General features: G+C 41.6%; 1 protein-coding gene across 3 annotated transcripts in view; it reads right to left on the bottom strand.

Moving 5' to 3' along the window:
- The window catches only part of CAMK1 (calcium/calmodulin dependent protein kinase I), a 51,563-nt gene that overhangs the window by 14,146 nt on the left and 10,863 nt on the right, over nt 1–26,554 (bottom strand). For all 3 annotated transcript variants that reach the window (XM_042449310.1, XM_042449311.1, XM_042449312.1), the window contains exons 2-6: nt 22,668–22,838; nt 14,024–14,155; nt 7,643–7,717; nt 6,810–6,948; nt 1,940–2,066 (exon numbers count right to left, since the gene is read on the bottom strand). In XM_042449310.1, the coding sequence (XP_042305244.1) occupies nt 1,940–2,066; nt 6,810–6,948; nt 7,643–7,717; nt 14,024–14,155; nt 22,668–22,753 (559 nt within the window). In that variant the 5' untranslated portion in view covers nt 22,754–22,838. The remainder of the gene's footprint in view (nt 1–1,939; nt 2,067–6,809; nt 6,949–7,642; nt 7,718–14,023; nt 14,156–22,667; nt 22,839–26,554) is intronic.

Below are 26,554 nucleotides of genomic sequence, written 5' to 3' on the forward strand. Positions count from 1 at the left end.
TGTATCCCCCACTCCTTGCCACCCCAGAATGCCTCTTGCACATGTAATAATAATAATAATAATAATAATAATAATAATAATAATAAATTCATCACCTCGTAAATGCCAGAAAAGGATGCGATTGTCATGCGTTCTTTTATGCATTTAAAAGCAATTCAGAGCTATCCCTGAATTCCTTGCAAAAGCATGTATCATTTTGCCAATTGCCTAATTGACAAGAGTAACAAATGTAACATTCGAATGTAACATTCGCATTTTAGGATGGATTCTCTAAGGAAAAAAAGTCTATATATAACATGGCTGGCAGCTTGTTCCCTTTCCCTTTCATTTGCTGACTTCCAGCAAAGGGAAAATGTTGCAAAGGGCAAGAATATATATATTTCTCAAGAAAAAACAAAACAAAACATGCACACATTTTGCCAAAAATAATTTTTTAAAATAGGGAGGAAAGTTCCTGATGGAAGCTCCGTTGGTGCCCTGCCTTTGACCTGACCTGAACTGCCCCCTCTCCTCCTGCTTACACTTTGCCATTGCCTTCCACTGAGGCTGAGAGAGAGAGACCTGTCAATTCCAACTGACCCATGCAATCAATTGAGAATAAAAGAGAAATGCAGCGCAGGCATTCTGAATGTAGCATCCGCATATAACACAAATAATAATAATAATAACAACAATAATAATAATGGCTCTTAAGTTCCAGGAGCAAGAGGAAAGCAAGCATCCAAAAAATCATGCGCATAAATTGTCAAAAGAGGCTGCTTCTGCTGCATCCATTTCCCTACATCCCCAGCTTCTCTCCACAGCCCTATTTCCCTGGGCAATCCTCCTCCTCCTCTTCCTTCCTTCTAACCCTCACCTCCCTCTGAGCTGCCCTGGCTCCTTCATCCTCCTCCTCCTTCTCCATTATAGGATGCCCTCCATGGCTCCCTTCTTCCCACAGCTCCTTCCTCCTCCTCCTCCTCCTCCTCCTCCTCCTCCATCACTTTCTCTATTCCCTTCCCCACCTCCCTATGACAGCCCTTTGCAGTCCTAAAGCCACCCAGATTTCCCCTTTTGCCTTCCGTCACCCTTTGCATCAAGATTCCCCTTTTTCCTTCGGCTCTTTCCTTCTCCCCCTCCCCTCCACTAAATAGGATCCTAGAGATGGGGGGACCCCCTTGCTCCCCCGGAAGCACAAAGGTCACGATACGACCAAAACCTCCAAAGGGCATGTGCAAAGATTTTGATGTGAAATGTTCGACAGAAAAAGAAGGTGCTGGTGTAGTAAACAGATCCACTGTGCATGGTTTCGCATCACGCAAATCGTCTTGTATAGCGCTAACGTCACATTTCGGGGGAATGACGGAAAAGCAAACAATGTGGTAAACATCGCGTTATAAGGTCAATTCGCAACGTTCGTTTCACTTCCTTAGCAGAATTGACAGTCCAAAACTTGCGTCTGATAAACCTCTCAGTCTTCACAGCCAACAGTCATGGATGACGTGACTTGAGAGTTTGGTCTCCCAGGGAATAAGGAGCCTTACTGTCGAACAGCAACCTATGGAATACATTTTCTTAATAAATAAATTTCCCCCAATATAGGCTGGTTTAAAGCTTTGCTTGCTTACTATCACAATTGGGAAGGCCTGGCTTAGACATCATGCCAGCCAACCAACCAGCTTTACCTTGTTCGGATTTTTTCAAGCCTTACCTTTCACACTATACAATTACAGTCTGAATCTCTCTCATCCAGAATTCAAAAATTCAAACTATTCAAATACTCAAATGAATTGATATGTTCTAGAGCAACATTATATGTGCTTAATCCCATCAGTCTGGGAGGAAGCATAGCTATAGTGTAAGCCTCTCATCTTCAGGGAGGGAGAGTTGGTTTGTGTGAACACAGCTATTTTCCCCTGCTGTTCCCTGGTTTCAAGAAGAAAAATCCTTCAGCGCTCACCTACATAGCCAGGAGTCCCACATGCCGTGGACATGACACTGCTAGAGCTTTCTATCTTTGACAGTCCAAAATCGCTAATCATGATCTTGGAATCTTCATCCAAACTGTAATAGAGCAGGTTCTCAGGCTGAGAGAGTTGGAATGGGACAGGAGGAGGAAAAACAGATGACAGAATGGACAGAATTAATGTCAAACTACAGAATCAGCTCTGAATAAAGATGCACAAAGATATCCTCAAGAGAATAAGAAAAAGAGTATTTCTAAGCATCTATGAAAAACAAAACAAAATAAATGGTTAAGGAACAGCTAAGCCCAGCTAAACCTTTGTCTTTTAATGAAAGGCAGAACATATAAGATAAGTAAATGAAATACACGTGGCACTACTCCCCCACTGCCAGTTGGGAGGCTAGATGCACACAGAGGAATCCCACTGTTGTCTCCATCTCTGATTGGAGATAACAATGGGAAGCTTACCCATTGATATCTTTCCAAACAGATGCATGTCCAGAATAATCAGGGGATACATCAGTCTAACCCTGGATGGAAAGTAGAGGTGTACAGCAGGCTGTTGGTATCTGCTAGAGCTTGGTCCCAGGACCATCCATGGATACCAAAATTCATGGATGTTCAAGTCCCATTAAATACACTGCCATAGTGAAATAGTGTCCCTCATATAAAATAGCAAATTCAAGGTATGCTTTTGGGAATGTATATCATTTTGGAATATTTTCATGCCGTTGATCGTTGAATCCATAGATAAAAAGCCATAGATATGGAGACCTGACTGCACTTCAAAAGATGTACTGAAAGAAATCTAATCTGCTTCTACTCATATTTTCAGTGGCAGCTGTTCTAATCTCTTCAACACATTCCTAGGACATAGTGGGCTACAATCAGAGATTGAAAAAATTACGTTCTAGACTATTACTCCCAGAATCCCCCTGGAATAGGGACTGTGGGTACTGCAATCCAAGAAGGTAACATTTCCAAGCTCACAATTTACTGCTCTCATTTTTCCTTGGATATCTCTTCTTCCCTTTCCCCCCCTTTTAAACAAAACACTGCTTTTGTGCCTTCCTTTCTTCGCTTTCTTTCCTTCCCATTTCAGTATCTGCGCAATGTAAAATAAGCCTAAGTACCTTGAAGGCACCAGATCCCTTCTGATCTTGGAAGCTAAGCAGGATCTGGCCTTGTCAGTACCTGGGGAAGGGGGACCACAAAGGAATAACTGGTGCTGTGGGCTATATTCTGAGAAGGCAATGACAAACTACCTCTGAGTATTTCTTGCCTTAGAAAACCCTATGAAATTAATGGGGTTGGCATAAATTAATGTGAGTTGAAGGCAACACACAGGCACATAGACACAGAGTGGAACTGATAGGCCAGTCAAGATGTCCAGGTATTTGACCATGATTTAAAGCCTGGTGCCATAAATTATGGGTGAATCAAGGCAACTACTTGATCAACAGCTGTAGCAAAGAACAAAATGTGTGTTTGAAAAACCAATGACAACACAAAGCTCACATTTACTGTTTACCAGTGGGCAAGGCCAGTCATGCAGTTGCTGTCAACTACAGGTTCCAGGAGGGTTGCCATTTTCTCAGGCTCTAAATTCCATCCCTGCTCACCATTTTCAAATATGAATGGCTGGCACGGCCACAAGCAGGTCTTCAGAAAGGGTTAGATAAGAACAAGTTCAGAGAACCAAAACAGGCTTGGATTTCCAGCCTGCTAAACCGGTCTCAGTATCCAAAAGAAAAAAAGATAAGGGCAGAATTTGTTAAAAGGGTGGACTTGCTTTAAAATACCACTTCCTTATGAAGGCAGCCTCACACCACTTCACTCTCACAAAGCAATGGCAAGTCTATACAGGGGCTTCCCAGATCCATACTTTGCTTCGTATTGCAAGGAAGCATGCTTGCCTCATTTCCTCAGACACACAAATGATCCAAAAATGCTTCCCTCTAGAAGCTTGCAATATGGAAAGTGTGGCTGTAGCTGGTTGACAGCAGAGGATGAAAAAATTACATTTTGGGGTTACAATTCTCAGAATACCGTAGCTAGCTAAAAGATATCTGATGATATCTTGCAACTTCAGTGCGAGACACTGGTGAGCTGAATTTAAAAGATAATCTGCTGTTGACAGCAGAATTTGTTGAAACAGGACTAATACACACAACCAGGGTAGACCCAGAGTGTATCTATAGTCCAAAGTTAAAGCAGTTTGATGAGACTTTAACTGTCATGGCTTCATCCCCAGGGATCTTGGAATTTGTAGCTTGGTGAGATACATAAAATTCACCTCTTAATTGCTCTGTTGCATTCCTCTGAACTACAGCACTTGAGCTTTCTACAAGGGAATTCTAACAACTCAGCAAACTTCAAATTACAGGAGTCTACAGGATGGCACTATAGCAGTTAAACTGAAATACAATTGTGTTTTAATACCACAAAGGAGGAGGTCAACAACTACAAAACCCTCTCTCCTACTTTTTTCACCAGCCAGGGTTCTGGACTCATGTTTGCTGTATTGAATGGTAAGGTATCCAAAATGGGAAGAGAGCTTTGCAGGGCATAAGGAAAAGACAGGGCAAGCGTCAAGCACCTGCATTCTGCTCACTATACTTCACTGCCCTAAATAGTTGGGGGCCAAGAAAACATCTGAAAGATATCTGTAATAACATATCCATAATTTACAGTCATTCCCAACGGCCCTTATATACATCCCACCACTTAGAGATGTGAAGTTGGTGGGTACTTGAGACAAGGGATGTACCAACACTGTAGAAATAATGCAGTTTGACACCACTAAGTACTGTAACTCCAGCCTATGGAATCCTGGGATTTATAGTTTTACAAGATCTTTAACCTTCTCTACCAAAGTGTGCTGGTGCCTCACAAAATTACAAATCCCAATATTCTATAGTATGGAGCCATGGCAATTAAAATGGTGTCAAACTGTATTATTTCTACAGTGTAGATACACCCAAGAAGTTTTTGACAGCAGCATTTCCACTGTGGAATATCTTCTGGAAAAGAGGTGATATTGGCTCCTTCCTTATCCTTGTTTTGGATGACCAATAAAGACTGTTCTGTTCTATACAGTGTTTTATATTGCTCTTCAATTTAATGTTAATACCACTCTTAAATTTTATTCTATGGTATACTGTTTCTTGATTTTATAATATGTTTTCATGACTTATTTTTTAAATGCACTTCTCCAGGCATGTGGTAGGCAATGATTGTAGCTAATAAATTGAATAAATCAATTAAATCAGGACATCACCTCATTCACTCAGCATCAGCAATGAACAGACTCTCCATTATCTGTGCTTGCCATTTTTGTCTGGGGTTTTCTCTCCTTTTTCACAGAAGGATCCAAATAGCATTAAGCTGATAAGAACTGCTTTCTCTTTTTGTCCTTTTCAGATGAAGAGAAAGCAGCCATTGTACCAACCTTCTCATCCTAATTCTATTTTTTTCAGCTGCAGCTGCTAATGGCCACATATGCCCAAAGATTTATCATTAAAACAATAAAAATGTTCTGCTTCAAAAGAAATTATGAAGAACTTCCTCAAAGCAGCCATGAAAAGTTCACTGATGTGCACTGTTGCATTGGCAAGATGTCAATGCTTCAGAAAGAGTAATCAAACCTTGGCACCACCATCTTGTTCAAAGCAGTGCCAATCTAAATTACTGAGCATTTTTTTAGAGATGTCAAGTCTCTGACTTCCAACACTATTCACACTGCATAGTTAGGCACCTTCATACCACTTTAACTATGATGATTCCATCCCATGGAATTTTGGGATTTGTAGTTTGGGGATGTCCCTAGACATCTCTGCTAGAGAGCTCTGGTGCAACAGTTCAACCAAAGGGCAAAATGAAGGCATTGCACTCCCAAATAAAAATCCTGTCCCACAATGACATTTTCCTTCAGGCAGCAAATTTTGGTCTTGCAGTAACTAAAGATTTCAGATGACAATTTAAAAATACACTTCAGATGTTCAAAGAAAAGAGGCAGTCATGGTTACCAAAATGCAGCAAATATAAGAGCTCTGGAGTGAACAGTTTTCAGTGTCTCACACTCTGCAATGCTAGAAATCTGGGGAATGGAGGCTAATTTTATTGGTGGAGGATAATTCTTATGTACCCCTGATTCTGGGGAATTCAGCACTAAAGATCTGTAGGAGAAAATTTTATGTATCTTACCAGATGACAAATTCCAGAATGCCACAGGATTGAGCAATGGCAGTTACAGGTAAATCAATAAGAAACTGTTATGCATACAGCCCTCCATATCCACAGATTCTTTATCCATGGATTCAAGCGTCCACATCTTGAAAATATATTTAAAAAAAAAACAAATTCCAAAAAGCAAACCTTGATTTTGCCATTTTACTATGCCACTCTATGTAATGGCACTTGAGCATCCACACATTTTGGCATTCACAGGGGGGGCCTGGAACCACATCCCAGCAGATACCAAGGCCCCCCTGTAATTGTGCAGTGTGGATAAACCATATTATGTTGCATTTTTGTAGGCAATTTTCTACCTGCATACATATCAAACTTGACTGTGTTTCAGTCACTACTACCCAGTAAATAAATAATAAGTTGTTTCTTAACATTTCTAAGTATAAACTGTTTAACAACACCATGTTGGCTAAGAGTATCTGGAAGTTGTAGCTTAATAAAAATAACTTCAACATTCAGGTGATTCCCATCCCAGAGCCACGATTTCCCTAAGAGTCAAAGTTTATATCATAAGGAAGAGCTACATTTGAATTTCCCAGCTTCACAAAAGCAGCCTCACAGTCTTCTTAGACTGGGGCCATTGCAGGATGGAGATTTATCTCAAGGCACCCACCTTGAGATCACGGTGGACAATGCCCATGTCATGGAGATATTTTACAGCATCAAGGATCTGTTTAATGAGTTGGCTGGCATCTCTCTCTGTGTAGAATCCTTTCTCCACAATCCGGTCAAAAAGTTCCCCACCTGAGACCCTGCAAGCAGGGAAGAAGACAACAGATAAAGCCCATCCTGAGAAGGAGCAGCTCAGGACTCTGTGGGCTGTTATGACTGAATAGAAAATAACTCTCCTCATCATTGTAGTCTTCCAACGAAGTATTTCAAGACCACAGGGCGGGTATCTTTCCTCACCAGTGTCAAAAGTAAAAGAGAAACAGGAGGTTGTACAAAAAGAAATAGATCATTTCCAGCAAATAGGAACAGGTATCTCGGAATCAGAGATTCAAGGATGTGCATTCCATCTTGTTCATGGAACTGAAGAGCAATGGGATATGTCTTGCATTGGATTTAAAATTCTCAAACATGTTTGTAAAATATCAAAGATTCAAGATGGAAATATTACAAACTACCAAAGAGAATTTGCATATCAATGACTGCATGGTATCAATCTGCAATGCTCCTGCCATTGTATGTTTTAAAAACATACCAAATCCAAGCCAAATTATTTGGAAGTGAGACACAGAAAAATGTTCATTTTCCTGCCTCCTCATTACACCAAAAATTAACTGCTTGAGAAGGTTGTCTTGCTCTGACTAATGATAAATCCAGCCTTAATACTAGCTTCACCTACAGTCTCAAGTCAGACATGCAAAGAAACCCAAAACATGCCACATTGTTGTTCCCTTTGCTCCCAAAGCTGGGGTCTCCCATTTCCAATCCTATACTCACAGCTGCATGATGAGGTAAAGGTGTCCCCCACTTTCATAGATGTCTTCCAGCGCAACGATATTGGGATGCTTGATTCTACCAGGAAAAAAAGAAAGGTGTTGTGATGTGGAGAAGAGATACATGTCCATGAACCATCTTAATTATTTATTTATATAAAGCAATAAGGTACAATCAAAAAGAAAAATTAACAGTTTTAAACAATTTAAAACAATATAAAATTATTCAACAAAATTAAATTCAAATTTGCAGTCCAATGGTTCAAATCCCCATTCAGCCATGTAAACCCACTGTCTCAGTCTCAAGGTAAAGCAATGCCAAGAAAAACCCATGATAGGTTTACCTTAGGGTTGCCATGGTTGAAAACTACTTGAAGGCACACAACAACAACAACAACAACAACAACAGATCTAACTATAATCACTGTAATCACTATGCCTCAAGTGCTTGAGTGAAAGCCAGGCTTTGATGGTGAAATGAGACCAGCCCTGGAGGGTTGTGAGAGGGCATCCCACAACCAGCCCATTAAAAAAGGCCTTTTTCTGCATCTCTAGAGGGTGTATCGCTCGCAATGGTGGAACACAGAAAAGAGCCCACAAGTAGATCTTTAATGCCAGCAAGACAAACAGACATGTTTGGATAGGTACACAGGGACTAGACTGAAAGACTGATATACATGTCCATAACATTCCAGCTTGTATTCTGGGCCAAGTTGTAGTCACAGAGCCCCATGTCTATTCATTTAAAAGGTAAGGGACTTTCCAAATGGTAATTAATCTCTCTAGTCATGACGACCATAAGCTGTGCAACATGCAGGGAACCGTCCAATTAAAAAGATTGTATGTATAGCGCTGTGTAAATTTACAGCGCTTTATAAATAAAGGTTAATAATAATAATCTAGGGTTGCCAGGCACAATAAAGAGACAGGATTTCTCTGCTTTTAAGAGTTGTGTAAAAGATTTCAGCAGGTGTTGCCTGCCATGGACACCATCATTAAAGGGACAGGGGAGTCCTGTCTTTTATTTCACCTGGCAATTCTAGCAACATCCCTTTGCCAAGTACTCTTCTTGTAGGGGAACAGGCTGCCAAGTTGCCTTTTTATTAATTGTGAGGTAGGGTTTCCATGATACGCCACAGAAGTTATGAAACAGAGCTGTGAAAGCTCCCAGAATCAATTCTTGCTTGTTATGGATTTGCCAGGTTTCGTTTAGCTTGCTTTAGGTAATTTTCCCACTTGCTCTGCTCCTTATATAGAAGTAGAGGACTAATAATAATAAAAACCTATATTGCAAGTCAACTAAGTTTAAGGTTTAAGTAAAGTATGCGAAAGACCATAAAAATGCTACATCTCATGTAGTTGAGAGAGGGACCATACAGGTAGTAAAGTGTTCACTTTGGGGGGGGGGGATGTAAGGTACTCATATACAGACAAGTTTGCTAGCATCACGTAGAGTTTTGTTTTGCTGTAAAAAGGCTTTAAAATTACTCCCACATGAGCGCTTCTGTAGTAGTAAAACACACACACATTGTAATAGTTGCAAAACAGCACTAGTAAGAAGGCTGTGTCACTTAGGATGTCATTTTTCAGACAGTAACCAATAGAAAGTTATACAAGGGGATCCATTAAAAATCATGGTGAATTGTGGAAAGACTGAACATTTTAAATCCAATCTAAAACTTGGAAAAGTTACTTTTTGGACTACAATGCCCAGAATCCTCCAGCCAGCACTGCCATTGGGAGATTCTAGGAGTTGTATTTCAAAACGAAACTATTCCAAGCTCTGGCCCAAGCTTTCTTTTGGTCACAAAGGAGATCTAAGTCCACTCTGCTCTTTTTCACTATTCAGATATTATTTTATAGCTATGCTACTATAAGGGAAAGAAAGAGGGGGAAATAAAGGAATCCAACAATTGAAGTTTCCCCTGAAATCACCACCATAGCGGAGATGACAACTGAGATAAAGGGGGCAATTAAGATATGTTATTCAAGGGGGAATTCAGCAGAAACTCATCAGTGATTCCACTGCTATGTTCAACAGGAAATTACAGTGACCTGAACAACCTCAACAATATTTTGTCAGTCCATACAAGCTGATGCTGCAGTTTGATGTTTAATGTATTAAAATTGCTGTAAATGAAATCTGCAAAAAAGAGAATGAGACAAAAAATTACCATGGGACTATAATAATCTGTCAGTGACTATTTGGATTCTTTGTAAGAAGTGATTGAACAAAGGACAGCAATCCCAGACAAGATGTGGAAACAACCAAAATATCGAGGGCAGAGCCTAGAAATGTTTAATTGTTTGGATTATTCTCTGGATCCTTCCGGTTAGCATGTTCGCTGGCCACAATAATCGGGGATCCTGGCAGCCTTGATCTGAAAAAAGTAACTTTTCAAGCCCTTATCTAAATCATGAGATGTAGCTAGTTGTTATTTGTTGGAGTTAGGGGACAAGGAAATACAGCCAGCCCTCCATATCCATGCATTTTTAATCCATGGATTCAAGCATCAATGGCTTGAAAATATTCCAAAAAGATATACATTCCAAATAGCAAACCTTGATTTTGCTGTTTTATTAAGGGACACCATTTTGCTATGCCATTGAATATAATGAGAAATATAATTGGAAATTTGGTGATGCAGCAACAAAATCAAAATTGAAGTAGGATGCTGACCCTAGAGTAGTCGGAAGACACAACGCAGCCCAAACTCACCCTGTAAATTGAACATCCCTGAGCTAGAAAATCTGCACACTTCCATACTTTCTTATAAGCGTCCCACTTGCCATTTTCATGCGTTGGCTTTGTGGTCATAATGAAGCTGGGATAGCAGAGAGCCCACCTGTTTTTGCAAACCTGCAACTTCAGCGTGCAATAGTGGTTTGAGTTCTGTACTATGACTCTGGACCAGGGTTTGATTCTTGGCTCAGCCATGAAACCCACTGGGTGACCTTGGGCAAGTCACATGCTCTCAGCCTCACAGGAAGACAATGGCAAACCTCCTCTGAACAATCTTCCTAAGAAAACCCCATGATACATTTGCTTTAGGGTCACCATAAATCTGAAATGACTTGAAAACACACAACAGCAACAACAATAACACTACAGCAGAGAACACGAGTAACTCTTTGGGCTCCAAAACACATCTGATGTGGCAATTATTTATTCTGAATTTCCTTCCCCAATGCTCATGCCAGAGGATGCAGACTGGGTGGTCTGGTAGAGCATGAGAGAGGCACATGAAAAGTCAGGCAGTTTGCTATGGCAAAAGGAAACATTGTGTAATGCCATCCTAGACTATTTTCAGAAAGGCCGATATCCCAAACCAGATAGGGAGGACATGGAAATTATGAGAACATTTGGATGGCTTAGGGGACAGCTGACAGTCTGGCTACCAGACTGGTAGCCCACATATGTCAGGAGAGAGATCTCCTGCACAGGGAGGCATGTTGATATGTATATCATTCTAAATCTGTTAACATAAGCCAAAGCACGAAAATAACTCATTAAAAACTCATTACAAAAAAACTAGTTAATCCTCCCTCTCCCCATCTAAATTAACTCACAACAAGTGCTGTGTGATTCAGATTTTAAGGACAGGGCCATGAAAACTCACTGGCTGACTTTGGGCAAGTCATGCTCTCTCAGTCTCAGAGGATGTCAATGGCAAATTCCCTCTGAATAAATTTGCCAAGAAAACCCTATGGTACGTTCAACTTAGGGATGCCATAAGTCGGAAATGACTTGAAGGCAAACAAGTCTTTTAAAAATATTTTTACTATTTTAATTTCCAATGTTTTAAATTGTATAAATTGTTTAATTTTTTTAACATTATAATTTAATGTTTCTGTATTGATTTTAATTTGCATTGTTTCAAATTTGCTGTTAGCCGCCTTGAATCTCTGTATCGGGAGAAAGGCAGGATATATATAAATAAATAACGACATGGCATTACAATTGGCAATTTAATGACGAATAATTTCATTCTGTGGCTTCACTTAATAGTGGAGGAAGAATATCACATGGTTCAAGTGCTGGCTCATGCTATGCCTCATCCTGCTGCCTTGTGCTTTCTTGTGGGTGTTGAGCTGATAACAAGGATGACATGAATATTGAAGCGATAATGAAGCTGATATAAGAGGGGTGCATTGTGAACAAAAGGCCAGCAGTTTATGGCATACAGTTGTTAATAATGTGAAGTCGAAGGTTTTCATGGCCAGCATCCATAGTTTTTTGAAGGTTTTTCAGGCTATATGGCCATGTTCTCGAAGAGTTTCTTCCTGACGTTTTGCCAGCATCTGTGGCTGGCATCTTCGTCAGGAAGAAACTCTTCGAGAACATGGCCACATAGCCCGAAAAACCCACAAAAAAAACTACAGTTTTTAATAAATTAACTTGTTAAGATATGGGAGAATATCCTTTTGCAAATATATCTGTGATTATACTTATTTTAATCTTGGAATTATAATTCCAATTACTGCTTTAAAAATAACTTCACAAGCTCTGTTCCTACCAACATATATTGTTTGTAATTGTCAACAAGTTAACTGTGATACATGGCAAACCTATGAATGAGAGACCTCCAAGAGATCCTGTTATTAACCGTCCAGCTCAGATCTTGCCACTCAATATAATATATAATATATAATATAATCTTCTCTTTTACTTCTGCCTTCTACCATCCCAAGCATTATTATCTTTTATAATGAGTCATATCATCTTATGTTCAAAGTACAATAGTCTCAGTTTAGTCATCTTTGCTTCTAGTGAGAGTTCAGGCCTGATTTGTGTTAGGGCTCATTTTTTTTGGCAATCCATGGTATCAACAGAACTCTTCTCCAGCAATAACTCAAATAACTAACAATATTCCGCTTCTTTTAACAGTGTGTGTGTGTGTGTGTGTGTGTGCGCGTGCACATGCCTTCAAGTTGCCTGGCCACTTATGATGGCCCTATGAATTTTATTGGCAAGGTATACTCAGAGGTGGTTTTGCCAGTTCCTTCCTCTGAATTATTTTGTTATTACTGTGTGCCTTCCAGTGGTTTCGGACTTCTGGCAACCTTGTTATGGGATTTTCTTGACAAGATTTGTTCAGACATTTGCCATTGCCTTTCCTGGAGGCTGAAAGCATGTGACTTGCCCACCATAAATCGAAAATTACTTGAAGGTACACAATAACAACAAATTCTTCTGAAAGTAACAAACTAGCATCAGTGAACAAAATCTTACACATAGTATTTCACAATATAACTGAACAAACCTTTTGCCACCATTGTGAAGTTCACAAGACAGAGAGAAACTTCTGTTATAAAAAGTCATAACATGGAGAGGTCAAGGGTTTTTGATCTAGTGTCATTAAGTATATTATTTTACTAAGGTTATATCCCCAGAGTCCTCTACTCATGTTTTCACTGTATCCAGACGTCTGTTTTCTCTCTTAATAAAACCAATAAAGGGAAGGCAAACACTCTCAAGTACACCCTTATCCATTTGTTGACTTGAGGAAATTTGAGATTTAATTCCCATATGGTCCATCTACCCCACACCCTGCTGTAGTAAGTCATGTGCATGAATTCAGTTGTGAAGCACATGACGTACATTTCTCTACTACCATGTCCTCCCTCACTGCCATTCTATGCCTCTCAACTGCTTCTATATGCCTGATGCTTTAGAACAGCCTCTTCCAATCCAGAGTCCTCCAGGCTGCACCTCCCATCATCCTCAGCAACATTCCAACTGCTTGGAATGATGCAGTTGTAGGCCAACATGCCTGGAGGCTACATAAGAGCAAAAACAAAGTATTTGCTCTTATTTTTTAAAGTAATACTCTGTGTAAGTGCAACTTCACAATTTGCACTCCTTCAGTACGGCACCATCATGACTCCAGGAACAAAACAGAGTCTGCTTCTGCTGCCTTGATGCTAAACATATCCACAAAAGAGCACCCATTTTTTGTAGAATGGGAGAATATCTCTTCCAAGTAAAAACAGTAAGAAGAGCATCTGTCACCATGTATATGCCTAACAGGCTGCCCAAGCTACATAGTATTGTTTTAAATGATGAAGAATGAAGGGATATTGCAATGATGAGCACCAGTTTGTCACTGCTCTGCATCATTTGAACATATGTGGGGGTTGCCTGCAGTATGAAGAGGGACTCTAGATTTCACCCCTGAGATCCAGCCCCCAGAGATGAAAGCTTGAAAAAGGTACTTTTAAAAAAGATTGAAATCGCAGAATCCCACAGCCAGCATCCATGCTGCCCAAGGTATTTCAGGTAGTTGTCCCAACAAGGATTTTTTCCCCCAAGCTCTATCCTAGTTGTACCATTGCCTGGGTGAAGGGTTTGAGAGAGTGAGGAAGACAAGGAACAACTACCCACTTGTGCAGCACGGCAATCTCATTCTCAATGCTGCTCTCCTTCCCTTCGAGCACCTTCTTCGCAATGCACTTGATGGCCACCAGCTTCTGGGTTGACTTCTCTTCAGCCAGCACTACCTCTGAGAAAGCACCCCTGGAAAATAGAACAGATGCGGGGGCCATGTTGGCATGAAATGGCAAAGTCATCATAAGCAGCTGGGTATCTTGTTTGCAGCTGGAGATGCCAAGTGCCCCAGCAGAGAGGGCAAACAGGGCTCTCAAGTGGTTGCAGCACCATAAGGCTGAGCTTTGGGGTGCAACCAGACAGCCAGCCAGGAAATCTCAAAGGTGCAAAATTAAGCCCCTGTCATCCCCTGCCCATGCCATCCTGACAGTATCAACCCCTCCACATTTTACCCAGCTGGATCTCTCACCCAGCCACTGTCACCACAGCAACCTGCAGAATCTCTGCTATTTATAGCAGAACATGTGAGAGAGATGGCAGGAGAGAATGTGCCAGGGGGAAGGGGATGAGAAGAGGGAAATGCACAGGGCAAGGAATTAGAAGAATGATGCCAGAGAGGAAGAGGAAGAGAACAACAGACACTTCATCTCAAGAAGTGGCAGGGGAGTGGGAGGAGATGGTAATGGCATGGAGTCATGCAGATTGGATCTGCTGAAGAACAAATCTAGCAAAGCTCTCCAAAATCTGGAGAAGACAAAGAAGAAACAAAAATACACAATGAGAGGAAGCGCATAGCCTGGCTAGGGGCAAAATGGGGTCTGGGACCAAGAAGTATGTTTTCTTTCTATCTCAGTATGTAGAGTTATTGTAGTACCTTTGAGACTAACTGAAAGAAAGAAGTTGGCAGCAAGAGCCTTCTAGACCAAAGTCTGCTTCCTCAGATGTGTGACTTTAGTCTACGAAAGCTCATGCTGCCAACTTCTTTCTTTCAGTTAGTCTCAAAGGTGCTACAAGATCTCTCTACATACTGATTCTACAGACTAACATGGCTATATCACTGAATTCTTCTCAATATCAACAGAGAGCTTCTTGCACTCACAACTGCTGTTTTCTTGCTTACATAGATGTGCACATACTTTGTTTTTCTCTGTAGATCTTGACTCTGCTTTCCTGGACAGCACACAAGCTCACAAACAAAGGTAGTTACCCAGATCTCCTCCCTGCTTATCACCAGTTCTTGTGATTACTGTCCTTTGGTATCTCAACTCCATCTGACAGTGATAACAAGGGGTTGGTTCAAGGCCAAATGAGTCCCCATTCCTCCCTTAGCTGCATCTCCGGCACAGGAAGAAGGGTTTGTTATCTGTACAGAAACAGAGTGCTCATGGGGATCAGGGCAGACTATGACAAATAAGGGCATCAGAACCATCTGCAACTCTCTGTAGCCCACAGAGTAGAGATGAGGAAAAGGTAGCTTTCCATATCTTGCCATACTACAATTCCTATCATACAACTGGATAGACTGAGACTAATGGGACTTTGAGTCCAACATCACCTAAAGGGCTGCAGATTCTTCACTAATGATGCAACCTGATACAAAGCAGGAAACTCTTTTGCCCCACCAGAGAATTTCCACTTGCCAGCTGCTTTTTATGGTCCAGGAAAATTCATGAATGATAAGAAAATAAATGGCTAATAATCATGAGGTCTACATGCTACCGCCAAGATCAGAGGCTGTATGTTCCTGTACACCAGCTGTCAGGGAACAACAGGATTCCAGGGAAACAGCCCTCTCCTGCCACTTGTGGGCTTTCCAGACACATTTGGCTGACCATTGTGGGAAACAGGATTCTGGAATGAACAGGCCTTACTTTCTTGTGATAAAAAAAAACTATAGCACTAAGATTTTAAATTTGCTAGACTTTGAAAATCTCCCTATTTTTGAAGGGCTGAAGGAGGAAGTGCCTGCCTACAAAAGATATCCTCCCCATCATAACATCTTTACTAAGGACTGAAACAACATGCAGGCATCTGACTAACTTCTCCAATTGTTTGTTTTTCTTCTCCTGTTTGGTTTGTAACATCTTGCCTGATGAAGAAGCCCATGGAGCTTCCAAAGCTTGCAACAAGTATATTGTGCATTTTGGTTGGCCAATAAAGATATCACTGATGGATTTTTGTTTCTATTTCTTAAATAGACAACACAGCAACTCCTGAATGTTTTATAACACTAAGAGTGATGTCTTGCACAATCTATTACTTTGTTTGTTATTAACCACTGTTGCTTCGATCCTGGTTTGTGGCAACCCAGTGGATGAGATAGCTCCAAAACTGCCTATCCATCACAGCTATGCTTAGGTCCTGCCAATTCAGACCTGTGACATCCCTGAGTCTATCCATTTAGTGTGTGGCCTTCCTCTCTTTCTACTACCCTCCACCTTTCCTAGTATTATTGTTTTTTTTCTACTGAGTCATGCCTTCTCATGATGTGTCCAAAGTGCAACAGCCTCAACCTGGTCATCTTGGCTTCTAGGAAGAGTTCAAGCTTGATCTGAGTCAGTGGGTTTCATGGCTGAGCCAAGAATCAAACCCTGGTCTCCAGAGTCATAGCCCAACACTCAAACCACTATATCACACTGGCTTCTCACAGGAGCAGCAAGTAAAGAAAAAAATTGGTTGTGAACATATATTCAGAAATGAATTAATCTGCTCTAGGCAACATGAAGACCTCTATGTACAAAGGTAGCAATGCTGCCAACAATGATATAACCTTGCAGCTTCAAGTTAATGGATTGCAGCAAAAGCAACAAAGAATTTTATGGTACCTTAATGATGGCTATAGTTATTACAGCATCTAATGAACTAGAATCTGCTTCATCTGATGTATAAGATCAAAGATTATGGGTGAGGAGGGGTTAAACTGGAGGGCCAAACAATAGCAAAATGTAAGGTGTGACAGTTTTCTGCCTAAAGGCCAAATTTTTACCACTGATGCTTTTTGAAAAATAGGTTTAAACTGGCCAATTTAATATTGAAAAAAGGGAGCTCTGTGGGTAAGTACTTGGAACATGCCCAGTTCCCTGCTAGATAGCTCCTGCACATATAAGCAGTGGGAGGCTTGGAAGGAAACCAGGTGGGGAGGATCCCCTGTCCATTTTGGCAGCATGTTCTAGATCTCAATTCTTCTCCAAAATGAAAGTGGCCATTTCGTAAAAATAATGAACAGCACCAAGTGCAGTTTGGCCTTAAAAGGTAGACAAGATAAACATAGCAACCATTCAAAACAATACTAGCTGGTAACTAGGCTGAGTTGTATTACTCACAACATGTGGATCATTTAATTTTAAAGAGCTATGTCAAGAATTGTGAGACCCAGCATTGCATAGTGGTTTGAGGGCTGGATGACAACTCTGGAGACTGGAGATTGAATCCCCACTCACTCATGGAACCCACTGGGTGACCTTTGGCAAGTCACATGCTCTCAGCCTCAGGCAATGGCAAACCTCCTCTGAACAAATCTTGCCATGAAAACCCTATGATAGGTTCACTTTAGAGTTGCCATAAGTTGGAAATGACTTGAAGGCACACAGCATCAACAAATGTTGAGAATTAAAGGCCTAAATACCCTAAAGGCATCAGATCGCACCTGATTTGGAAGTTAAGTAGGGTCAGCCTTGGTTAGTACTTGGAGAGGAGACCACCAATGACTACCAGGTGCTGTAGGCTATATTTCAGAGGGAAGAACCGGCAAAACCACCTCTGGAGTATTCTTTGACAAAGAAAACCCTATGAAATGCATGGGGTCGCCATAAATCAACAGGTGCACACACATACAGAGAGGCTTGCAAGCAAAGGAAGAGAGCGGCAAAGAAAGAGCCTTTACTTTCATCTCCAGATTTTGGAACCTTTGAAGGGTTTCCTTACACGAAAATGGGGCCTCCAAGGGATGTATGGAGGCTGCCGCGTGCTGTCGCCTTCTAATCCTTTCTGTAATTAACACATTAATCCTGCCTAAGTGTCTTAAGCTGTCTCCAACCTGGCCTCTCTCAATTCTCAAAAGAAGACAGTCTGTCTCCTTTGCTGCCAGCTTGCTTGGGTGTCAAACACATTCCTTGCCTAAGGTCTGAGGAATAAGGTTTATAGCCCTAACTCCAACCCAGCACCCTCCAGGTATATGAGACTACATCTCTGACCAATCCCCATCCAGCAGGGCTTCTAAGGAACTGTGGGAGTTGTAGCTTTTCCTGTCACTGGTTCTCCTGCTTATGAAGTCCAACATATCAACAGGGCTCCATGGTGGAGAAGGCTGCCCCATATCAAGGGCATTCTAGAAAGAAAATATAAAGAGGTGTGAAATATAAACCAGGCTTTGGCATTCCCCCAACTGTCCAGATTTGGCTGGGATTGTACCGTTTAATCCTCTGTTGTCCTATTTTTTCAGGTGATTTTAAAATGTCCCATTTTCTCTCTCTTCCTCCCACTTTCCTTCTTTGTCTTCAGCTTATTTCATTTGCTGCAAACTGAGTTCAAAGTGTAAAAAGTAGTTGGCGCTCAGTTAACTCAATAAGGGAGAGAGGACACTTGTCTTTCCCAGTCAGTGCAGGCAAAAGCAAACTGCTGCAGCATTTCCAAACTCATGTGTTCTTCCTCATTAATAACATTTGCCACCTTGACTACACTCCAATGAGACTTGGCCACAGATGTCCCACATAAGAAATGTTGCAGGGTCCATTTTAGACTTTTAAGAAGGAGACAGATTTGTTTCTCCTGCACACTGGGTTCTTATTCTATTGTTGTTCACAAAGATTCCCACACAGATTAGTTCCTTTTCAGTGAACAGGGCTGGGGAAGGAGAGGCTAACAAAGGTTGTTGGCACAGCAAGGAGACCTCACCATTTCCAGGGCTGTGCCCTCAAAGTACGGTTCACAACTCCTGAGATGATAACCGACTAGGTGATATATAACCAGGATTAAAATTTCTGTCCCTCTGCCAAAAAATTGTAGGGTTCTATAGATTGTTCACATACGTCAACAGAAGCTTGATCTCCTGTCAATATTGACTTAGGTCTGTGTTAATATTTGAGGCCATGGGTTTCCAAAGCACACTCAGCACCTGTTGACCCACACTGGGCACAAATTTGTGATGAAACATATCTGGCAATTTGAGGTGACTGGGAAAGGAAATGTTAGAAACCTATATTGAACCACAGGCTCTATAGTCCCCTTGATAACTGTTACTTTGCCTCCATTTTGGACGGCTTACTATGAGGTTAAAATAGCCTGCTTAAATTTCCATATCTGAAAATGAAAAAATTATCCTTTATCAGGTATAGTAAGCAACTTCTTGCTGTTGTTGTTATGTGCCTTCAAGTCGTTTCAGTGTTATGGTGACCCTATCATGGGGTTTTCTTGGCAAGATTTGTTCAGAGGGGGTTTGCCATTACTTTCCCTTGAGGCTGAGATAATGTGACTCACCCAAGGTCAGCCAGCGTTTTTTGTGGCGGAGCTAGGAATAGAATCCTGTTCTCCAACAGCTAGCATGGCATAGTGGTTTGAGTGTTGGGACTATGACTCTGGAGACCAGCGTTCGATTCCCAGCTTGGCCATAAAACCCACTGGGCAAGTCACATGCTCTCAGCCTCCTCACAGGAAGGCAACAGCAAACCTACTCTGAACAAATCTTGCCAAGAAAACCCCATGACAGGGTTGCCTTAGGGTCGCCATAAGTCAGAAATGACCTTAAGACATACAACAACAACAAACCCAAAGCAGCTTTCCTTAGATGTGTTATGCTATGATCACCATCATCCACAAATCAGCATGGGAACTAAAGTCCAACAAAGCTGGCATTCATTGGGCTGGGGAAGGCTCTTGTGCTTCTTTATTGGTCCTCTGTTGATTTAGGAAAATGAAGATCATGACATGAGGGCACAGAAGGGCCAAATAACTTTAAGAAAGGCTACAAATGCCTCCATTTCTTATTCCACTCAACCTCCAGTTAAGCAGACTGGAAAGAGAAATTGTACCATCTTGGGATGGTACAATTCCACTGAGCTGAAGGATGGCGCATGAGTGGAAGCAAAATACGGCTTATCTCCTGCATGAGCCCCCTAGGACCCCTGTGTGGTCCTCTGGAACTCTTTCCCATCTAAAACTGCCACTTCTAGTTTGGGAGGAAAGGTTGTTCCAGGGCTGAAACACAGACCAGATACGCTCAAGAATTGATTCTCTGTAGACTGCAATGGCTCTATCAATTTTCTCCTCTTTAAAGGTCATAAGCCTTATATTAGTTTTGAACCACAGCGCAGCCATATTGTTGGTAGATTTAGAGCTATGAGGGACTAGAAATGGCCTTGGCCAGTTCAGTATATTGATTGGTGCATCTACACTGTGGAAATAATGTAGTTTTACACCACTTTAAGTGCTATAGCTCCATCCCTATGGAATCCTAGGGGTCTGTAGTTTTACAAGATCTTTAGCCTTCTCTGCCAAAGAGTGCTGAAGCCTCACAAAACTACAAATCCTAGGATTCTATAAGATGGAGCCAGGGCAGTTAAAGTGGTGTCAAACTGCATTGTTTCCCCATTTTTATTATTGCAGATTCACTGTTGCAGCTGTATATGGACTAACGAACACTGGTGCAATGAATGAAACATCACTGATTGTTTAAACTAATCCTGAACAGATACTTTTGCCTATTGAAATCATGGGAACCTCTCAGCTGTACATGTTAGCATAGCCTTCAGTATCATCACTATGCAAATTTATAAATCTTTCATCCCTAAGAATGAAGAATGAGGTTGTTCTTGTTTGCTTGTTTGCTTTGGGTACAGACTACAAAGCTATTCTGTTTTGGAGGGGAAGGAAATTCTTTGGTCAAAGAAAATTAACTTTACACACAGATTCAGGATTTGACTCACACAGTTCACACTGACTTGCATTTGGTATCTCAGTGTGGCTGATACATCAGATGTTGTTGGACTGCAACTCCAAGAATTCCTCACCCTTGGCTATGTCTAGGACTCCCAAGAGGTGTACTGTAGTCCAACAAGACCTGGAAGGTCTTCAAAATTCCAATCTGCATTAGAACTTCCTAGCTGAAAACTTTAAATACCCTTCCCACAACCCCAAATGCCATAATTCCATAGGATTGAGCATGACCATTAAAGTGGAATCATAGTGCTATAACTGTATAGTGTGAATGGGTTCCAAGGTAGTAATCCACAACAATAGACATACTCAAGGGGCCTTTTCACACTGCCAAATTATAGCACTGCATCCTGTGGAATCCCAGGGTTTGTAGTCTGGTGAGGCACTAGAGCTCTCTGGCTAACACCTCTCATTAAACTACAAATGCCAAGAATCCATAGGACACAACTATGGCAGTTAAAATGCAATCACAGCATTATGATCATCTAGCATGAAAGGGCCCCTGGGCTCTCAATATAGCTCTTCAAAAACTGATTAGGTAAAAAGTATCAAGAATAGTAATCTGCACTTAATAGTTCAAAGTTGCACAGAACACAGTGCTGCAAATGAATCAAGATTGTGAATGAGAAAGTACAGTGGTGCCCCGGGATACGAAATGATCGCGTTACGAAATTTCCGGGATACGAAAAAGTTAGATTGGAAAAAACTGTTCCGGGTTACGATATTTTTTTCGGGTTACGAAATTTATTTCGGCGCGAAATTCAAACGCAAAGCGCGGCTAGCGGCTTTCCAGCGCTAACGGAAAGCCTTTTCGGGTTGCGAAATTATCGGGTTAGGAACGGAACGGCGGAACGAATTAATTTCGTAACCCGAGGTAGCACTGTAGTACTATCAAACACATCGAAATCCTAATTTCATGTAGATAAAGATCAGCCTTCCCCACATTTGGTCTCCATGGGATACATTGGGCAAGGTTGGGGATGATGGACACTGGATTCCACTAAGGCAACAGGTTTGGGGAAGGCTGCCTCAGGTGCATATCCTTAGGCAGACAAGCCCTCCAAGCATAGATCAAAGACAGATCTATCTGAATCTACCAGCAGTTTTCCAGGTGATTTGCAACAAGATCTGCAAGAGGTTTCTGACTCATTTAATAATGGAAAAATTCTCTCACTCTCTCCATTCCTCATTCTCTCTCACACAGCTTCTATATTAGATTTCTGAAGTGAAGAAAGCTTTGGAAGAGAAACCAAGAGGTGGTTTTAGTGTAAAGGAACAGGAAGCTCATGAACATAAAGAGGAACAAATATTTGGTCTGAGCCTCATGATCAGAGACGTCCTGTTCTTTAATTCAAGCGGCTGTATGTTTGTTCCTGTGCTATATCTGCCAAAGGGCCTGAGCAGATAGGCCAAAATAAAGCTGCTTCGGGTCACTTTGGAAGTATGCTGTTTAAATGACACATGCATCTTAAGAGGCCATAAGCTGTACCAAAGCTTCACCCCAGTCCTTAGGACTAGAGCATGGCTTTGATGTGGCTTCCAACCTCTTAGAATGCATGCATCATTTAAACAGCATACCACCAAAGTGGCCAGAAGCAGCATTTTTTTGGCCTGTCTGTTCAGGCCCAAAGTTTTGCATGAGCCTAACTTTTGATCCCTGAAGTTTGATGGAAGAAGGAACAAACAAACAAACAGAGGAAACCAGAAGTAGGAAATCTGCCAATCATTTCTTAGAGAAGCCACCCACACCATCTTAGTAGCAGATACTCACGTGCCCAGAACCTCCCGGAATTCATAGATCTCCCGGATATCTTCAGCTCTCTTTTTCCAGCTGGGCCCATCTTCTTCCAAGGGCATGGTTCTTTCTGGGTCTAAAATCTGTGCCACCCAGTCCCCAGCTGGTCTGGAGCAGAGGGAAAGGCAGGTATGGCAAACTCAGGGCCTAGATAGGAAAAAGCAGACAAACAGTATCAGAACAAGGGAAGCTGAAGGCAAAAAGCATTGCCTAAGAGATGAGAAAAAACAGTGTGTGTGTGACAGAAGCAAATGGACTGCATATTCAGGTTCAGCTCAACTCGGCTCATCACACAAATATGAAGCAAGATCTACCAGTTGCCTTCCAGTGAAAAGGGTCTGATACTGCTTATCTATTCACCTTCAATGAAATGGCCACAGCAGACCTGCCTTTGAAGAACTGGCTTAGGTTAAAAAGCAGACATATAATGGATGTCCCTTATAAGAACTCTCAAGCCGAAATGAATCTTAGGAGATAATAAAGTGTCTTTTTATATATAGAGAGAGGTAAAGGAACACAATACTGGTTTCAAATGATAACATAGCAGGTAGAATAGAAAACAAACACCAAACACTGAAGAGAAAGGAACTTTTAGTTATTTTTACTGTCGGCCCTCCATATCCACAGGTTTTTTTATCCACGGATTCAACCATCCACACAGCTTGAATATGTTTTTCAAATATACAAATTCCAAAAAAACAAACAAACCTTGATTTGCCATTTTATCGAAGAACACCATTTTACTATACCATTGTATTTAATGGGACTTAAGCATCTATGGATTTTTGACATTCACAGGGGTCTTCGAACCAAGCCCCTGCGGATACCAATGGCCCACTGTATTTTTTTAAATGATTTGTTTGTCTCTGTGTGATATGGTTGTTGTTGTTTGTTGTTGTTGTTAATGTTTAAAATGTCATGTCTGTGTTTTTGCTTGGGTTAATAAAAATTTTAAAAAAGAAAAAGAAGGGAAGACAGTTGTTGGGCATCTTCCTTAAGGACTCACTTGCCTTTTGTAAGCCCCTCAGAGAGGCTGCTCTGACCCAGGGGTGTCGTGGGGTGGTGGTGGCCTGCAGTGTGTGGCACCTCATAAGAGGGTGTCATCAGTGCGCTGGTAGGAAGGGGTGCTTTCCAGGTTTGGTGGTTCTGTTTGCCAGGTGGGAAAGAGAGTCACCTACCTTTCCCACCTGACCAGCATCTCTGCCAGACCCGGAAAGTCTGTGAGGTGGCTGAAGCACCTCACCAATGTCTGTTAGTGGGACCAGGCTACCTTCCAGGTCTAGTGGCTATGCTGGCCTGGTGGTAAAGAGAGTCATTTTCCTCTCCTGCTCAACTAGATCCAGAAAAAGCTGTTGGGGGGGGGGGGGTTAAAAATCATCTGCTCCAGGTGTCAAATATACTAGGTCCACCATCGCTGTGAGCCACCTATCACCAGCAGACCCATTGCGGTACCAGAGCAATAGAAATCTCCTGAGCAAATGTCAGATGGCCTTTTAAGGTTGGGGGAGATCAAGGGACTGAGGTGAGCTGCCGCCTGACCTAAAGACCTCTTCTGCTTTAGTTCAGCTCTTTGCCATTTCTCTTCCTCTTTGTGCCCTTAAGCATATTGCTTAGGCTTTATCCTGTTTGGTAACATTACTGCCGTCTCCTTGGCAACAGCTGGCGCTTCTGCAAGACAGAAATACAGCTCTTTCCTCCGCCTGACCCACCGTCTGCCAAGGGTCAGACAGCCCTGCCCATCTATTTTCACCCTTGCCCCTTCAGACTCCCTGCACCCCCAATACTCCGCTTCTGAGATTCAGCCACGAAAGTGAGCACAGACTTTGGTGCTTTTGACAAAGGCTATGCAGGACGGGTGCATTTCAGCTCCAGGAGCCTGACTTTTTGCACGAACTGCATTGCATTGCCAAAGGCTGAAAACTCAATGATCTTTTTTTTTTTAATTAACATCATGAATTATACTCTTGGCATACATTTTGAGAGCAGAGTTACATAATGCTATTCCTCTCCCTCTTTTTTCACCCTCACCTCCTTTACTAAGAAAGATCCACTTTCAGCAATGACCTGCGAGGGCAACCCAAGTTCTTCTTGGCTCAGGTTCCTGCAGTACAAGCATCCATGCTCACAGGACAGGACAGGGACACCCCAGGGAGAAGAAGGGCAAAAGCCAGGTCCCAGCCAAAAAGGAATCAGGGTGTTTGTCCTCTTTAAAGTGGATTCGGTTCTTCTCATTGCTTCCCACGGAAATTCAGAATCAATGGACACACCTCCTGGAAATGCTCTCCCATATTTTTAGCATATTAGTATATTATTTTTATATTTTATCATTTTATAGATTTGTGTTTTGTCATTCATTTTAAATTACACAGTGGGCCCTTGGTATCTGCTGAGGTTTGGTTCCAGGACCCCCTGTGGATACCACAATCCATGGATGCTCAAGTCCCATGAATTACAATGGCATAGTAAAATGGTATCTCTTATATAAAATGGCAAAATCAAGGTTTACTTTTTGGAATGTACAGTATGTATTTTTTAATATATTCAAGCCATGGATGCTTGAATCAATGGATATGGATGGCCAACTGTATACGTTTGATGTTCTGTGCTTAAGTGGAAAGGATGTTATAAATAATCATCATCATTGTTGTTGTTGTTTAAACTCCCTCCCCATGAAAATCTAGCACATCAGAGGACAGTGTTCATACCCTTATCCTGGAGATAGCTTTCTACCCACAGGGATGGGTGGGAACAAGCAGAATGGATTCAAATGTGCCATTCTGAGTAGTAACTGATTCAAAGGGCTGTAAGTACATGCCTTTCCTGGATGTGTAGTTTGGTGCTGTGCTGAGGTGCATTAGATACATCTAACCTGTTGGAGGCAATATCTTATTCATTATTGTTTACTTATTTATGAATGTATAACCTGCTTTTTTTTCCAGAAAGTGATATTCAAAGCAATGAACCACAATAAAATTCAGACAAAAGCAAATGCTGCAAGAACATTAAGGTGATTTAAAAGCACATTTAAAAACATATCAGTCAAAGAGAAACAACAGACCTCTTTAAATATAATTCCAGTTCAGATGCCAAAAGCCACTCTCAGTTAAAAGATCTGTTTCATGATGGTAGAATGAAACAGAAAAGAGGCCAGTCTAACCTCAATTAACAGGGAGTTCCAGGGCCTGAGAGCAGCCACCAAGAAAGCCTTCTCTATCACCCAATAAACGTATTAACACTCATTGGCCAGAACAGAAACACCTAACAATAAAAACTGGGAAGATGAAACTGCAATTCTGGTTTTTCTTTTTTTAACGTGAATGACTTGGGAGACCAGGGCCATGAAACCCACTGGGTGATGTCAGGCACATGTCACATGCTCTCAGCCTCAAGGGGAGGCAATGGGAATTCTCCTCTGAACAAATCTTGTTAAGAAAACCCCATGATGAGGTCGCCATAAGTCAGAAATGACTTGAAGGCACACAACAACAACAACAACAACAACAACAAAGTGTGTGGCAGGGTACTGTACCGTATTTAAATGACAGACTACTACTCTTGGAACCTTCACCTCCGTTTTGGCCAGAAAAAAGGGCTGTTTGGGGAGTGTGGAAAACTGTTTTGGGGAGTGTGGAGGGGTGCAAAAATAGCCGGGGGGACAGTGTATGGCCCTAGGGCACCACTTTTTCCACCCAAGTCTATACTCTGCAATTTTATGAGCCAACCATCTGTGTGGGTTTGCATATGTGTGCATGTCCAGTAAAAGAAAGAAATACTTATCTATTTTACACACAGTCAGGATCATAACTTGGCAGACAGGTTCACAGCCATCTTTTGTAAACCTAAACGTTCAGTTTAAAACCAGC

Source organism: Sceloporus undulatus, chromosome 2 (genome assembly GCF_019175285.1).
Source record: "Sceloporus undulatus isolate JIND9_A2432 ecotype Alabama chromosome 2, SceUnd_v1.1, whole genome shotgun sequence".
In the NCBI taxonomy this organism is placed as follows: Eukaryota; Metazoa; Chordata; class Lepidosauria; order Squamata; family Phrynosomatidae; genus Sceloporus; species Sceloporus undulatus.